General features: G+C 47.4%; 1 protein-coding gene across 1 annotated transcript in view; it reads left to right on the forward strand.

Moving 5' to 3' along the window:
* Positions 1–16,448, forward strand: part of Znf536 (zinc finger protein 536) — a 248,580-nt gene extending 232,132 nt beyond the window's left edge. The window contains exon 4 of the mRNA XM_038338345.1: positions 16,204–16,448. Coding sequence (XP_038194273.1) covers positions 16,204–16,448 — 245 coding nt within the window. The remainder of the gene's footprint in view (positions 1–16,203) is intronic.
* Positions 16,449–17,907: the final 1,459 nt, after the last annotated feature.

The raw sequence follows: 17,907 nt of genomic DNA on the forward strand, positions 1-17,907 counted from the left end.
GTGGCCTCTCTGTGCTAACGACACCCCTGTTCTGCTCTTACGAATTCCCCCTTTGGGAAATATTATCTTGTATGAGACAAAGGGACATAGGAGCTGCCCCTCTGGGTTCCCTGTGTTGAGAGACCCTTTCTCACGACAGGGTGCTTTTTCCCCTCTGCCGAGGGAAAATCATAGCAAGATGGCGTGGAGCCTGCATTATGCAATGGGAATCCTACTGCTGTGGCTTTGGGCCCCCCCTTCCCCCGCCCTAATGTAAAGCCCTGCCCATTTGTTTTGGTTTACGTGACTACAGAGAAATAAGTGGATTAGAGAGAAACTTTTGCATGCTTCATTGCAGCTGGATGCCGACATCTGTCATTCCTCAGCCATCTTCTGAATCATGCCAGCAAGAGAAAGCAGAGCCTGACACCTTTGATTTTTAGAAAGAGCCTTTTATTAGGGGGAAGAAAAGAGAAGAAAGGAATTGCATTTCTTTTGTGACTCCTTGAAAGAGAGAGAGAGAAAGAGAGAAAAAAATAGCTACCTCTCTTGTGGGCACTATTTATTTATTTGGGGCATGCCACAACAATAGCAGCATTCCCCCCCAGCAGGCTGAAAGTTTACGTTTCTTTTTCCTTCGTCATTTCCTATTGTTCCAGAACTAGTTGGTGGGGAATCCGGCAAGCTAAGAAGACGCTGTTGTCAGTTTATCCCGTCTCTGTGGATGAAGATCAGGCACCGATTTCCTTCATGGAAAGAGATATTTGTGATTCTCTCTCGCATTCTCTTGCCTTTAGTCCCTAGAACGGCCCAGCTCCTGACAGGCTGTGGCTGCTTCGGCCAGGGTTTTCAGAGAGATGTCCTCTGTGGGAACCCCCACCATGCAGGACACACATTTGTGTTTTTATGAAAGATATGTGTCGGTAGTGGAACTTCCTAGAGAACCTTGGGTGCCAACTTCTGGTGGACTGGTGTTTTATTTACTGTTTTAGGGCTGTCCTCTCCCTCTGATGGCACGCCATTTGAACGGAATGGGGTGCACAGCATACCTTTGGCATAAGCCATGCCACGGTCTCGGCGCCCCCCTCCCATATTTAAACTCTGCCACAAAACAGAAACTACAAGGGAGAGCTGCTGTGTTCATTTTCAGCGACACAATGGAAAACAGGAAGCCAGAGAACAGGCCAGGACCACCCACCTGCTTGCCTCACTGGGTGTATACAGAAATGCAGGCCCCTCTGGTGCAGGAAGGGATGTAAAGCCCTCACCCCTCCTGCCCACTCACTGCAAGGTAAGGCTGGGCTTGTACACAGGGCTCTGTAAAGCAGAGGCTGAAACCTTGATGCCCACAGAGCCTGGATGGGTGTGCACAGAGTGCAGTGTGCTGTGGGGTCAGAGGGTGCATTCCAGGGTGGCAGGCACAGGCGCTACTTCTGACTTCTTGAGGGAAACTGGGAAATCTTGTTTTCACGTGAAATCTTTTTTGTTTGTTTTTAAACATTGCCAGCACACTAGAACTTTTTTAAAAATAGTCTTGGGACATAAAAATAATAAATGTGTATATGGGGCTGAACTCCAGTGACTTTGTGGTAACGGTAAGACCCCAAGTGCTGCCCTGTGGCCACTGGGTGGGGCAGCTTTGTGGGCTGTGCGGCACAGGTCAGAGGAGGTGGTGCCATCACAGCTCCCATTAAAATGCACCACACACTCCCCAGTCCCCGCCAATGAGCACAGTACACTTACTTGAACTTGACCGTGGTGTGATCCCTGAGACTGGAAAACTGTGGGGACAGAAGTGACCCAGTCACAGGGTACTGGGGCTTTCCCAGAGAGGAAGACTAACAAAACAGGCAGAACAATCCCTGCAGGGATGGATGGCCCTGCGGGGGTAACCAGTTAGTAGAGGCAGCCTTTGAGGAGGAAGGAAGCCCTCTAGGATGAGGAGGAGGAGCAGGGATGTGGAGGAGAGCAAGGCTAGGTGTTCTGAGCTCCCCGTGTAAGACCAGAAGCTGAGAGAAGGGATTGCCCAAGGTAAGGGTCCGTTTCTCATTCCCACCAGACTGTCCCCAACTCCTTAAAGGGGAGGGTAAAACCCGGGTGGAGGGAATCGCTCACCCTGAGGAGGCTGCAAATCTTAACCAGCTCTGCTCCCAGTAGAGGCTGGATAAGGAGAGCTGTTCCGTGAAAGGATATAATCAGGTGCCTGTTTCATGCCTTCCACAAGAAAAAAGAGCTCACGGGTTGTCATGGGGAGATGGTATTGTGACAGGTTTCCTGGGTGGTTGGGGCAAGCCAGGCTGCATTTCTAACACAAACTTTGGTGGGTAGTATGCTTTGGTCAGGAATTGGTCCTAAGTTAGAGGGCCAGGCATAGGAGGCAAGCTGCCATGGTGGGAAACAGCGGGAGGGGTACACACAGGCACACCCTCTGATGGACTGGGCGGGTGTGGCTGAGAAGTTTCGCTGTTATTCTGAAGGAGCAGGTTGGCCCTGTGATCCTGATTATGCTCTAGCAAAGCTTTACCCAGGGAAGAGCTGGCTGTTAGCACCTCTCAGGAATTCCTTCTGTTTGCCCAGGGGCTCAGATATCTGTGTTAGCTCAGCATCCATCCATAAGGCAGAAAGACTTGGGTAAGACTAACAGGTGTTACAGCTGCTGATGCCAGAATATCTCTCATTTTGACCTTTATTTTCCTTAATATTGTAAAACCAATCTATTAAAAATATCAAAACAGCCTTGTTTGTTTGAGTCATAGCATCTAGCTCTGACTCACTTTTTTTAAACCCTAAGATCATGAACCTCAAAAGTACTTTACCCCAATGTCGCACCCCCACATGCTAAAGATAGCAGAGTATTCTGCCAGCTGGGGAAACCGCCAACTGCCCCCAGTCCTGGGGTGCACCTCACCCCGAGGCTGCTGTCTCCTTCATGTAGCCTCTCTTAACATTTCTCCCAATATTAAATGCACTTGCCCAGAGACAAACCCTGAGTCTCATTAGAGTATTATTATATTACACATCTGAAAATCTTCAAAAAAAATGAAAGTAAGTTCATCGACCCTTTGAAGGTTATTTAATGATAAACGTAAATGTTTTCATAAAATCCGGGGATGATTTAAGATCCCAGATCAATAGTGGCTGTGGAGTGCATGCCGCCGGCCGGCTGACCACCCAGGCAGGCTGGTGGCTCCACAGACCATGGCTGCCTGAGGCAGGCAAATAAATGCGGTGTGACTTGGAACCGCAGGGAGTGGTCCGGGCATGGGAGTGGAGCTGAAGCTGCTGGGGAAGGAAGGAAAAAGCAGAGGGAGGGAGTGAAGGAGAAGGGCAGGGTGGGCGGAGAGCCCTTGTGGTGTCCAGGGCTGCTTTCAAGGTGGGCAAGGTAGGTTGGACTCTTAGAAATTGCGCCTGGCAAAGTCCCCAGTGGCCAGAGACCCGTTCCTGCAGATTCTCCTGTTGGTGTCCAGCCACATGAACAGAACTCTCTTCTCAGCCTGAACCCGAAGTGACAGGGAGATGGCCATGGTAGGTTCAGCTCTGACCACACAATCAACGCTCGGCTCTGGCTCTGGCTTGGTGTCCCTGGTCAAGCACGCATCCTCTCGGAGTCGCAGAGTCATCCAGGGACAGGTCAGAGAGGCGGGGTCTTGATATCCTAACCACACCTATTATGATTTGCTTGACTCTTCTTATGAGCCACACACTAAGTGGCAGACAGACTTTCTCTCAGTTCTCCCAATGACTAACTAACTGTCTTGTGTTCCATCTTCTATTGGTCTTACAACATTTTACAGATGAAAGAACTGAGACTCAATGGATGAAGTAGTTTCCCAAAGGCACACACAAGCCTGGTCGGTTAAGGTCTTGCAATGACTTTCACACCCTCTGCTCTTAACCACTCTGATTCAGTATATCGGGGCTCTAAAGGGACTTGGCTATGTTTCAGCCCCTCAAGGCTGGTAACCCCCTCTGACTCTTGGTAGCAGATCCGGGGTAGGGGTGATACGGTGCTTTCCTTCCTTTCTTCAAGCTTGTGTGGACAGGAAAAGTTACAAGCCACCTTCCAGGCTTGTTATATTTGTTTCTTTGGCCAATGCTTGCGCCTGAGTATACGCAGGTGCAGGGTTCCCCAGAGGCCACTGGGTATAAGATCACCTGGACCTGGTGGTTATGAGTCATCTGACGTGGGTGCTGGAAACCCAACCCGGATCCTCTGCGAGAGCAGTCAAGCCCTCCTAACCTCTGAGCCATCTCTGTCGGCCCTACCTGCTAGTGTCTAACACCAGAACCATAATTCCAGCTGTGGTATTTGCTTGAAGTTAGGTGTTGGGATTTTTTTTTTCTGTTATCGAATATCAACTATCGATTTCATCATCAGCTAGTGGTACCTAATAAACTTTGAAAATAAGCCTTTCATTTTAGTACACACTTAGAGCAACCAGACGGATGCATAGGGAGCAAGGAGGCCCACAGCTCCCTCCGTCCTGAACATCAAACACATTACTGGGGTACATTCGTCATGAGCAATGAACCAATATTGATACATTGCTATTAAGCCAGCCCAGATTTGACTCTGACTGCAAATAACTGGATTCTATTTAATGTCCACACTTGCTCCAAGCTCTCAGTGCCGAGGCCACCTTGCACAGGTGTCGTGTGTCCTCCACTCCCCCTAGCTGTGAGGTCTCAGTTCGTGATCACCTTGGCTGTCCTGAGGTGTGCTTTGTAAAATGTCCCTCGGCTGCAATTTCTCATGTTTCGACTGGAGCTCTGGGTTTGGGGAAGAAAGATGACAAAGCCAAAGTGCCCTTGTGCTCCCAAACCAAGGATGCCTGCCACGGTGACCTTGAGCACCCTGCTAAGGTAGTCCTTACGTAGATTCCTGCACTGGCAAGTAACACGGCCACCCTCTGCGTGCGAGACTCCGCACACTTCAGGATGGGACTGTGTTGCTGCCTTGTTCAGTAGTCAATGTCTACATGAATTATTTGCGATATGCCTCTGCAGATCCTTCCATACATATTTACTGACTCAATCATTTATGTCAGTGTGACTTGTGGATATTTATTTTATACATTAGGCTATGATTTGGTGCGGTATTATTTACTTTGTTGTTGAAATGTTCCCTGTTTGAGCCTTCGGGGCTCCTATCCGGCTCCACGCTGTTTTGAGATGCCCTCACGCACCTATTAATGGAGGCTTTAAAAAGCATCAATTTATTTCACGGCACAAATGTTCTGGGCTCATCTCGTATATTCCCTACTCTCTGTAGAATCACCACTTTCCCAAAGGGCTTGTCATTTGGCCCCTATTTGACCTACGGGGCCACAGATCATGCTGTGACTTTGGAAAACTGGGGAACCTTTGGGACTGCGACCTCCCCAGCAGGGTGAGTTTCTGGAGGCAGGCCTTGAAGTGATACTCCCTTCTGGTTCCGGTGGGAGCTGTGTGAAACCATGGCAACATGTTCCTACCTCCTTTCACACTCCAATGGACCATATGCTTAACCTTCCTTCCTTTAAGACGCTTCACTCGGGTCTTTCGTCACAGCAGCAAGAAAAGGAACTACTCTGCTCCCTTTCCCCACCCCTGTCTCTCTCTTCCCTTCCTCTCCTCTCTCCTTCTCCCTCTCCATCCATTATCTACACACACACACACACACACACACATACACAAACACACTCATACTTTGTTTTTCATTTTTTATTTTTTTAGGATGGCTTGAGAAATCAGTTTCAACATTTCTAGGCCCTCTTGTCTGCTAAACACCATAAAAGAGGTGCAGGATCATGATAAAATATGCTGTTTGCAGCATACCCATAGGCTGTATATGAAGCTGAGCGTGACTTCATGATGATGTCACCAATGTGTTACTACCTGGATCAGATTCCAATTTGAAGATGAATATGGTTTTGTGTAGACTTTTAAATTAAAACCCACATCGCATGGAATTTAAAACCCAAAATTATTTGTACTATTCCAAATGTTTTGTTTTTAACTACTTTGATTAGATGGAAGAATATTTTCCTTTTGAAAATAGAAAACATGAATCACATGCCTGACTGGAACTTTCTTTCCTACTCAGAGTTACGGGAAAATTTTAAGAAGTATAATATTTGCAACTAAGGACATGGCTCTTCTTGAAGAACCTGTTTGTATAAGTTAACTAGGCGCATTGCCCTGCTGGCCCTGAAAGAAGAGTTTTCTAAGGGATCTGGTCTAGGATCCTTGCACTCAACAGCTCCAGAGTCCCAGCCGCAAGCTTAGCGAGAGCAGTGTGCAAGCTCCGGGACGCCAGGGCACCCAGGGGAAACCAGACCATCACCTCGAAGGCCAGACCCATCCCCAAACCTGCATTTAGTGCCCTTCCCTGTTGATTTTCCCCAAACACGGGCAGCTGTGCCTTCAGGGAATGAATTTCTAACATCTCCGAGTTGACCCTGTAGGTAAAGATGTTTCCTTACCTATTAGCAGGCATTGTGCAAAAAAAAAAAAAAAAAAAAAATGGCTTTTTAAGAGTCCAATGGGCTTTGACTTCGATGCTGCGGAGGGGGCTACTGCTGTGCTGTGTTGTCATGAACCCCCTTAGTGCCCGTGGGAGGCAGCTCTGCCCAGGTCCTCCACCGTGTGTGCAGAGCACTGGGAGGGTACTTGCCTCACCTCATCCCCGCTGTCTTTAGAAGGCAGCACCCTGATGTGGGTGCAGGATGGAACGGCAATTATTAGATGGTCACATCTACTAGTGACAAGTCTACGGGTAGATTGCACATGGGAAAATTCTAGAAAGTTTCACAACTTTTTGTGCTTTTAATTACATGCGGAGCACCATGAAGAATCCATGTGAATATAGAAGTATGTGGACCCTCTTCAACTCTTCCGGTCTTCCAGCTTCTCTGGAGGACCACTGTCTACCTGGAGCCTCATTTATTTTTGTGTCTAGACCTTTGGTGGTGGTGTCTGTGCTGACATGCCATACAGTTATCTCCCACTGTGTTCTAAAAAATATAATACCACAGACATTCATATACTGCTTTGACTGTATCCACTATTTCTTAAAGACGTGTCTTATTTTTAATTACGTGTGTATGTGTCTCTGTGTGGGTGTGGGCATGAGTGCAGTGCCCTTGGAGGCCAGAAGAGGGCATCAGAGTCTGAGTTTGGTGGTAGAGGTGGTTGTGAGCCACCTTTTATGGAGCAGCAGGTGTTCTTAAGGTCTTGTAGTATTTTAATAACCTAGGCATGATTAAAAGTATCGGAAAAGTCAGGCATAGTGGTACATGTTTATAGTTTAAGAAACTGGGAGCATGAGGCAAGAGGATCGCCATAGGTTCAAGGCCATCCTGGAGCCAACTGCCGTGGATGTTCCTATTCTGCTGTAGCTGCAGCCAAAGTACCTGGCAGAACCTAAAAGAAGAATGATGTATTTTGGGTCACGGCTTGAGTCCCTCACTGTGGGGATGGCATCATAGAGCCCTAGTGTTCACCCTACGGTAGACAGTAAGCAGAGGATGACAGTCACAGAAGGGGTCAGGCAAGCCTCTGAGGACACTCCGCCACAACCAACTTCCTGCTAGAAAGTCCCACCATCCTCAGTTCCACTGCCTCCCCAGGTTCTAGTCAAATTACGAATCCGTCAGTGGATTCAACCACTGCTTAAGCCAGACAACTCACGGCCTCATTGCATCTGGAAATCCCCTCAAAGACATGTTCAGCGGCATGCTTGCTCTTCTTAGTGTCTCTCAGTCCATCAAACCGACACTTGAGACCCACTGTCACACCGAGGAAAGAACCCATATTCCAACAGTGTCCCACGTGCTCCATGCAAGAATCCGATGGTCTTCTGGAGAAATTTTTGGGCTCTGTGTCCACGCAAGTGTGCTCTCCCCTCCCACACATACACATACACACAAATGCGTACACTATACACACTTCCATTGTGCCTATGGACTACCCCCTGGAACATGCTTGTGGAGAACCCTCTGGCAAAAAGTGCTTGTAGGCAGTGTCCAGAGTGGTCAGACAGTTGAGTACGTGTTTAGCATCAACTTGTCCCCCAATCTTTTCAGCTCAGGCTTCTATACCTGTGAAAGAGGAAGCTATCTTGCTGCCAATCCTGCCTCCTGCTGTCTGTGCAAGAACCAATGAAGGCGACTACTTTGAGCATACACTGAAGAGTGCTCTCATTACTGGATGCCAAGGGCTGATCACCCACTCGCCCACCCAACCCCCACTCTCATCCTCTGCCCCACATCCAAGAGAAACCATCAGCTCAGAAGGTGTGGAAGCTCCAAGCCTCAGCCTTCCGCAGAGGCGCTGCCATGGCTGAGCTGTAACTAATGGATGCCCCTCAAGGGCAGGCATTTTCCTCTCCCCCTTAGGTGGAGGGAAAGAATAGCTATTTCCATCGGAGCAAGTAAGAAAAATATCTCATTCCCCCACTTTTACTATAAACAATGTACTGCTTGCTTTCTCCTCACCCCTCTTGACCCTCCACACTGTATACATATTTATATATTATTCATAGTGGATTAAAAATGAATGTGTTCTTTACCACGGCTCTACGGCGCAGTGACAATACAAATTAACGTATGATGTACTTACTTTTCACACGGCAGTGATGGGAAACGTTGATGGCCTCCAAGCGAGAGGTGCAGAGAAGAGGGCGGGGGGTTGATGGGGGCCATCTCACACCATTCTGATGTGGGGCTCCAGCTCTGGCAGACGAGGACTGGGGTGTCTTGGGCTGCTGCGATGCTGAAGAACTAGGAAGGGCTGGTTACTTCCTTTTTCTCACGGGATAATATCCCTGTGGCCTGTGAGCACCAACACTTCCCTGTCTCCCATCTTGAGTGACCTGTTTACTTGTTCTAGAATCCTCCACTGATCCACTGCCTGTGCCTGGCCCACACTCAGACCAGCTCTCTTTTTCCTCAATGGTCTTGTGTTTCTCCTCCCTCTCTGCTTCTTCTCTTGTACACATCATTCATATCTTCCTCTGCTAAAAACATACCAATGTCCGTGATGTGTTTGTATTGTGCTGTGGTGGCTAACAGCAATGATCAGAAAGAGCAAATGATGCCCCTTCTCCCCTATGAAACTCCAGGGTCCCTGTCCCCATGGGGTTGCCAGTCTTCTTGCAAAGGGACAGTCATGGCCGCTTTACTTGTTCAGCTGCCGATGTTAGAAGTGGTACTGAAGTCATGTATCTCACAGCCACCATGGTGGTTTTGGGATAATCAAGATCCTCCAGAAGCAGCATTAGCTATGCTGAAGAATCAGGTGAAGGCAGAGAAGGAAGAATTTCACCCTGGGACAGTGGGGAAGGGCTGTGTAAAGGCCCTGTGTTAAAATGGAGCAGGGAACAGCTGGAGACTAGAGAGACATCCTATATTGGCCAGAGGGTAGCAAACTGGAGGGCGGGGGAGAAAAAGATGGAGAAATGACCTCCTGGAGGATTTATTGGAATCTCACTGGTCCTACAACAAGCCACTGTCTCACAAAGCTGTTTGGACTTAGGGTCTCTCCAGTCTTGCCATCTTCCTGAGTTTCTTCTAGCAAAGGGTCCTGTGCTCTGAAAGTACCCTTTGCTAGGACTGGAATGCTGAACTTCATCCCAGTGAAACACATCCACCGACATTGGCTCCTCTGAACTCGGAAGATCTTACTTTCGCAGTTGTGGGATCAAACCAATGGACCAAGGTCAGAAAGAAGGCACTTCCTTGACCTGGTTAACCGCATGTCCACAAAGGTGGGAAATGGGAATCTGACTCCAAACTCATTGCCCGACCTAGATCTGTCACTCCTAAGATGAGAAAGGCATCAGGAAGACAGTGAAGGTGTCAGACCAAGGGCTTTGGCGTTTGTACCTGACCACAGACTATCCCCAACATGGGATGCTGCCCAATGGGACAAGCCTAGGAGATGGGCATGTCTAGTGGGAACTGACAGATGAGACCCTTAGTCTGAAGTTTAGACCTATCGGACCAACTGTGCTTTTATGTCCTTTCTGTATCCTAGAGACTGGTAGTCATTATCTGCTCTCCATGGGCACCCATGGACCCCAGAATCACTGGTTCATCTGTGGTACCTATGGTGGTGTGGGCAGCTTGGACAGTCTTTGATCTCACTTTAAACAGATGGAAACTTGTAGGCGACTGAGGGACTGCCCTGTCACCCCAGGCATGAACCAACTTCACCTCTGTCAGCAAGACACTCATCTGTATATGAAGATTTAGTTCTCTCTAAATCTACCTCAGTGACAATCTACCCAAGAAGATTGGTGTCTCTCATCCCCTTCCTTTGTCCAACCATTGGCCCTGAATGCACACAGTGATGTGTTCTATGGTGTTTACACAGTCATGTGTTCTGTTGTGTTCTCTGTGGTTAGTTCAGAACCCTTGATGACATTTATCCAAACACAACAGACATCAGCATGCACGAGTCTGTTCCATCTAAGGGTCTTTGAAAGGGCAGATGGGTGACAGAAACTGGGATGTGACTTGATTCAGAAATTAATGGAGTGTCCAAAAATGGCTAAGCAATGACACCTTTAGTTTGAGAATCAAGGATCTGACTATCACAGGCTAACCTTTACACTTACCTTTGATTTTTGGTCAACATCTATTCTGGTATAGCATGACTTCTTAAGGTTCCCACAATCTGGTTAACTCCCTCTTTGGCTGCCTCTACTAGCTTTCTTATACAACTCAGATGTACCTGTACAGGGAATGGCACCACCCACAGTGGGTCAGTCTGTACAACATCAATTAACATGTCCACAAGCCAGTCGGATGGAGGCAATTCCTTGACTGTGGTTCCCTCTACTTCAGTGACTGTTGCTTGTATGGAGTTGACAGCTGAAAGTAACCAGGGGAATCATTGCACAGATTTAGAGTGCATTGTATCCATTGGAAACTTGCTTTGAATGCAAACCTTTCAGGTTGGCTGTGTCTTAACTTCCCCATCTGTACAATGGAGACAATATGACCTCTTGGAAAAACGCCCATGAAGTGCAATTCTGAGGACAAATGTGCCTAATTGGGTATAAAGAACCATGGAATGAAGCTTTTGAGAGCTTTAACTGCTTCTATAAATTTCTAGTTTCAAGACTACATAAAGACAGAGTTCTTGCAAGTCTAGCACTGCTCATGGCTCCCTCTCCAACGAATGCTTTCCGAGCTCCAGATGCATTTACAAATGGATTCCATTGCACCAAAGCTAAAAAGCCAACCAATCCAATAATGGGTTGACCACGGAAGTGTTGGAATCTGCTAAAATAATCGTTCATCATCTTTGTCTCTACCAAGAACTCAAGATTCAGAATGTAACCATAGGATCAAATCATGATGAATATTTAAAAAATCGATTAGGGGAGGAAAGGGAACTAAGTGCTTTTGTGTCAAGTTGGCCAACGCGCAAAGACACTCCTCACAAACTGAGGTGATAGTCAAGGCTCTCTGTGTATTGTGCCAGGCTCAGATGGCATGGCCTCTGAGGTGACAGGGTTTGAAGGGAGGGTAGCATCCAAGGGTTGGAGACCAGGATCCTCAAACAGAGTAATTCTTAGCAGTGCTGGTAGGTGATGCCATGAAAGGCTTTGACTGTTGAACAAAAGTGCTCCGAGTGTGGGAGGCTCCACAAGGCCCTGGAGACTGAGCCTGACTGATGAACTGAGCCCACGTTTGCTCCGTTTGTCCATGGGTCTGCTGGCCTCTGCGATACCAAGCATTTTGTTTTAAGATTGTTATTGGTTATTTGAAGTTCTTCTATCCCCCAACTTGCCATGCCGTGGTAATGACCATTAATTATAATAAATACTTTAGTGACGTTAACGGATCTATGTCGTCTCCCTCAGCCGTACACTGCCATAGAGCCATCCCCCGCTTGGGGAAACATCAGCATACCACAGAGGCTGGGAGCTCTAGGTGACATTTGAAAGTGTTTCTCAAGTTTCCCGTTGTCTCCTTTCCCTCAGGATTCTGTCTTTTCTTTAATTTAAATATTTATTTTTAATTATATGTGTTTGGGTTTGTGCTTGTGAAGGTCAGAGCGAGCGGGAGTCAGAGGCCCTGGAGTTAGAATTACAGGTGCTTGTGAGTCACTGGACATAGGAACTGGGACTTGAACTTGGATCCTCTGAAGCAGCAGAGCTCACGCTTAACTGCTGAGTCGTCTGCCAGCCCTTGCCCCCAAACTCTTTGGCGGTATCTTCAACTGCTCCTTCATCAACAGGCACCAGTGCTGAGTGGACCTTTCTTAGTAATTTTAAGTAGTTTTCCACTTATAAGAATGAGTCTTTTTTTTTTGGGCGAGGGCTGGACATACCTTTAGTTTATGCAGGGATGGTGACTTCTTGAGTCAAATCATTAAGTTTTAGGGTCTCGGTATAATTTTGATTGCTTGTGCAATATCTGATGAACTTTACTGGTGCTCAGTTAGGTCCCATTTGGAGTCCCAACAAGGGAGGAGAAGTGGACACACTGTGACTTCTCCAATTATCTCCTCAAGGACAGTGTCTATTAGAGTCTATGATAGTCTTCTTGGCTATAACAAACTTCCCAAGGTTGAGGTCTAGATAAAGAAATGAGGTTTACCTAACTGACAATTGTGGAGATCTGAGAGCACAGGACTGAATTCTGTTTGGCTCTGGTAAAGGCCACTAGCTCTATCACAACATGCTGGATAGCAGCATGGCAGGGACATATCCATGAAGGAGTAATCACATAGCAGATGAGAAGAATTCAGATTCAGGGTTCATAACTCACATTCACAGAAGCTGACCATGATCCCATAATCCCTCCCAAGAAGAGCATCCTCAGTGACCAGACCAAATGCCATACGACTCTGTCTCATAAAAATTCCATCACCTTGGAGCATTGCCACACTGGGTACCAGGCTCACCATGTATGAGCCCCTGAGGAACACACTCCAATATAATCCAAACTACAGCAACATTCCAAGTTAGCTCACAGTCTACCAACTTTCTATATACTGAAGAACAAGAGCCATTTGCATCCCCTGGACAAACAGCAATCTACAGAGGTATCCATCTCATGTGAATGTAGAAGGAGTGTATCAGTGGATGGGAAGAGAGCCAGTGGCCGTCGGGAGGTGCTGGGGACAGGAGAGGTTAATGGTGAATGAATGTGATCAAAGTACATGATATGCATGTATGAAAACCTCATCGTGAAATCAATTAGCTCGTGCAATTAATATATGCTAATAATAAAAAGAAACGCTAGTCTCACATCTCCCTCTCAGGGCCTTCTCTGTTTCCATGGGAAGGTGGCCAAGCCCCGAGGGTAGAAGCAGCCAGCAGAAACACAGGCAGGAATCACGCTGGTGCTACAGTCCCTGCTGCTGCTCTGGATTCTTTCTCTGCAGCATCTTGGGACGGGCAGAAGGCAAATGCAATCTTTTCCGGGTTTCCTCCCCACATCTGCGAGTTTGCACACTGCTTTTGCAGATGGCAAAACTGACCACCCGAAGCCTTGTATTGCTGCATCCATAGGAACAAAAGCATGCAGCGAAAACGCTATGCAAGATCTGTAGTCATCCCTTCAGATCCAGACCAGTTGAAACAGGGAGATAGCGAGGGCTGTAGGACACTGAATATCCAGAGGCTGTGGCTCCACTCCAGGAACCTGGGGCCTCCTCCAAGGGATCCATTTCATAGTGAAACGGATCATGTCCTTGCAGGAGAGGCGGTTCAGACAGGGTGTGGAGACTGGGGACTCGAGCTGTCTGCATAGACCCAGATAGGGTGTTCTGATAGGGACTGGGAAACCCCTTGGGATGAACCCGGAGTGTCCTGGTGAGTTCTACGGGATTGGTAGCCATCAAGGACGGTGAAAAAGAATGATGTACTGGTCTTCTCCAAGTGGCCTTCCTTCTAGGGGCACAGGGAAGGTGGGCTGGAAGGTCCCACATCACAGTCCAGGCAAAAGCTACAGCATACTACAACCAGTTCTACATGATAAAGAGAGGGGACCCCTCGGGCAGGAGGAGCCAACCCTGGATCTGAGGGAAGAGGAGAGGATACCACCAAAGCCCACTTAGAAAGAAGCAGAAGAGCCAAACCAGGCTACAGGGAGATCAAGCCCTCAGGAGATGAGGCAGGGGCATAGAACCTGAGCTACATAGGGAGAACTGGATTGAAAAACAGCCAAAGAAATGGACAAGAGAATCAAGATAATATCATTGAGCAAATGCGCCAGTGTAGGCCTGGTGTGCTGGCACAGGCCTGGTGTGGGGGCACAGGCCTGGTGCGGGGGTGCAGGCCTGGTGTGGGGGCACAGGCCTGGTGCGGGGGTGCAGGCCTGGTGTGGGGCACAGGCCTGGGGTGCTGGTGTAGACCTGGCGTGCTGGTGCAGGTTGGAACCCCAGCATTGGGAGTCTGAAGCAGGACAAAAGGAAGGTCAAGGCCAACTCATGTTGCATAGAGAGTCCCTGTCTGAAATAGGAAAGGAAAGGAAAGAAAAGGAGAGGGGGGGCGGAGAGGGAGAGAAGTAAATGAGAGAAAGGCAATATTGGGAGTTTGACTCTCAGGAATAGACTGCTCTGTGAAAATACACACAGGGCTTTTTCCTGTGATTAAAGTAGGGAAACATCCCAGCTGTGCTGTTTGGATATTTGGTGGGACTAAATGATTCGTCCCCTTATGGGTTCACTTTTCTAAGCAAACAAGGCTGGGTTTCTGGCTGATACAGGGTGGAGAAGCTTTTGAGCTTTGGGTTGTGGATGCCCAACCTTCCCGGCATCAGAGGGACTTCACTTGCTCCCCTGTCACTCTCCAAAGCAGATCCTCACCACGTTTCAAGGTGGCAGAGGTGTTTTAACCGTTACACACAGGGCAGAGCGACCAAAGTTTCAGAATCACAAACTTTCCTTAAGAATTTGTCAGCTGTTCTACATGAGAGCTTTTCTAGAAAACCATCGTGTGGTGGGGTCACTCTTCAAGTCCCCCTTATTATTAATATTATGTTAAGACTTATTTTGTGAGTGTGTACATGAGCATGCCACATAAGTGCAGTGCCCGAGGAGGCCAGAAGAGGGCACTAGATTCTATGGCGATCGAGCTACAGGTAGTTATGACCTGCCCAGCCCAGTTGCTAAGAACAGAGCGAGAAGAGCAGCCAGTACTCTTAACCCCTGAGCCATCTCTCTAGCCCCAGATCCCACTGCTTTGATGCTCAGGTTGACCTTGAGCTGATGGTATGGTCCTTGCTCTCTGTCCTGACACTTCCAGCTTCTAAAGCCGTGCCGCTCAGTTCCTCACGGCTTTGCTCTAGCAGGGTTATTTAGCATCCATCCCCTTCACTCCTCAGACAGAATCACTCCTCAGGCTCGGTCTGCCCTTAGTAAAGAGTCCACGTTACAGAACAACGGGAAAGTAGCTTTACCCCCAGCCTTGAGTATGGATACCCAGTACAGAAACTTACTGGGTTTGGGTATGTCTAAAGTCAGCAAAATAGAGTTTCCTGATCAAATCTGCTTCTGGTCTCTCTCTCTCTTTTTTTTTTTTTTTTTTTTTTTTGCACACAATGGCAAATTAAGAGTCGTTTTACGCTTAAAAACAAACAACACGGTCAAGAGAGGAAGCCTGACATGAGATTATTTGATGCCACCTAAAATCAGACTTCAGCATCCATAAGAAAAGTTTTGAATCCTGCCAATAAAAAGCTGGGGGTATGAGCTGGTGAGATAGCTCGGCAAGTGATGGTGCTTGCGGTCGAGTGTGAGTAGCCAAGTTCCATCCCCGGAGCCCGCATAGTAAAAGGAGACAGGGGACTCTCGGCGGTGGTCTTCTAACATCTACACGTGGTCTGTGGGCTCTACGGGCACACGTGTGTGCATGTGTGTATACGCACATAACAACTAACCACAAAACATGGGTTAGTGTGCTTCATTTCTTGTTCTGTAAACATTTATATAATATCAGTTCTGAGCTATTCACCATTTTATAGAAATGTCTCTAGGTATTGAGTAATTTCTCTTCTCTCATCTGGAAAAGCTAAATTAAAAGTTCTGGTCAGAATGGGAGGATAGTCTAAATCTCACTTGGTGTGCCTAACGGGCTCCATTCTCACCCCTTCTTGTTTGAATTTTGCCAAGTGGCTGTGATATCATTGGCAAGGGTGATGGTGCTGTTGGTCCTGGAGCTCAGGATGGGTGTGGTGACTGAGGTGTGACACACGGCTGACCAGACACTTTCTTTCCACACAGGTCACAGGCCTTTCCAGTGCCACTACTGTCCCTACAGTGCCTCGCAGAAGGGAAACCTGAAGACCCACGTCCTCTGCGTCCATCGAATGCCTTTTGACAACAGCCAGTATCCCGACCGCAGGTTCAAACGTTCCAGGGTCGACTCAGAGGCTTCTGGGAATTTTGAGGAGGCTGCAACTGTCAAAACAGGGGGCTTTGCTGATCTAACAGATGAGAGAGGCAAGGGCCAGGAGGAGGGCAACTGAGCAGAGCCTGCCTGCCACAATATTCCTCTCTACAGTTTTAAATCACGTATCTGGTCTCACCAGTTTGCTAACTGCATTCCAAGGGGGGGAAATCATGTACAACCCCTCTCTAGTGTATAGAACATTTAAAAGAATTTTAAAAGATATCTATATATATAAATATATATTAAAAAGAAAAATCCCCCAGCCCTTGAACATGGCTGCTACACTGTTACCCAGTAACAAGAACTTCCAAGCAATGCAGGTGGGAGAAAGTGATTTCAGAAATTGTCCCTGTGTCCTTCGGGCTCTGAAAGCTGGAGGCCTTTCCAACCCGAAAGTTATCTTGGTCCAAAAAACCAACAAAACAAAACAAAACAAAACACAAAACAAAAACAAAACAACAAAACAAAAACCGAAAACAAAACGATACCGTCCGAGTGATTTGCGCTGCCTCGAAGGGTCTGTGTTTTCCTTCTTGAAAACACCTCCATAATCTGAGACCAGCTGCTGTCACTCGCCTAGCGCCCTGATGAGATGACTCGAGAGGCAGCTGAGGTGCCAGTCAGACTGGGGCGGTCACTGCAGGGAAAATCAATTCGCGTGGTGTCAACCTGCACTCTGGGAGAAATCCTAGCCGGCCCGCACGCAGCCAGCGAGCGCCAGGCCTGACCAGGGCTGCGGAGGATGGTGATCTAAAGTGTGCTTTAAAACAAATTACACAGCCCGATGAATCAGTGGTCAGGAAGTGTCTGCAGACAAATGTCCTTTGCAGGTTTGATGAGTCATTTTTTTTTTTTTTTTTTTTTTTTTTTTGCTTTAGATCAAACTGCAGTATGGAAAGAAATGCTTTTTAATTGTCTTATTTTCTTTCCTGGGTTGTCGTTTTGAAAGTGTCTGGATGAAGGAAAAGCTTTTGATATTAGAAACAAGTTGCAGGAATCATTCTAGAAACAGGCGTTAGCGAACCAGGCCAACTCAGCTCTGCTCTCCATAGAAAGTCCTGCTAAACAATAGCAGTTTCTCTGCTAATGGGGAAGACTGCTTTCTATTAGAGTCTAAGACACATTTTCCTCGAGTAAAGTCTCCCCTGGCCCTTGTCACCAGCTTTCATTTCTCATGTGTTACTTTTTAAGTGTTGTGGGCATGAAGCAAGATTTTTCTTCTTCAGTGAGCTCTTCCAGAATAACTCGTATTAAAACATGAATCTAAACCCCCGGCTGTCTGTCACTAATGAAGAAAACAGTTTGGGTTAGAATGTTCATTTTTTGTGAAACAAATGTGTTCTGTATTTTTGGAGATCATGGTGTCTACTTATTGCACACTCAAAATTTATCCAGTTCTGCACCACACTGAGGGAGATTTTGAGGGTTGACAAAGATACACAACTCTTAAAAAACCAAAACCAAAACAATGGCGTAGGAAAACTCATCGAAGGATGGATTCTTCTCGAACCTGCTAGAACACTGTAAAAGTTACC

This window comes from Arvicola amphibius, chromosome 8 (assembly GCF_903992535.2).
Source record: "Arvicola amphibius chromosome 8, mArvAmp1.2, whole genome shotgun sequence".
Taxonomy (NCBI): Eukaryota; Metazoa; Chordata; class Mammalia; order Rodentia; family Cricetidae; genus Arvicola; species Arvicola amphibius.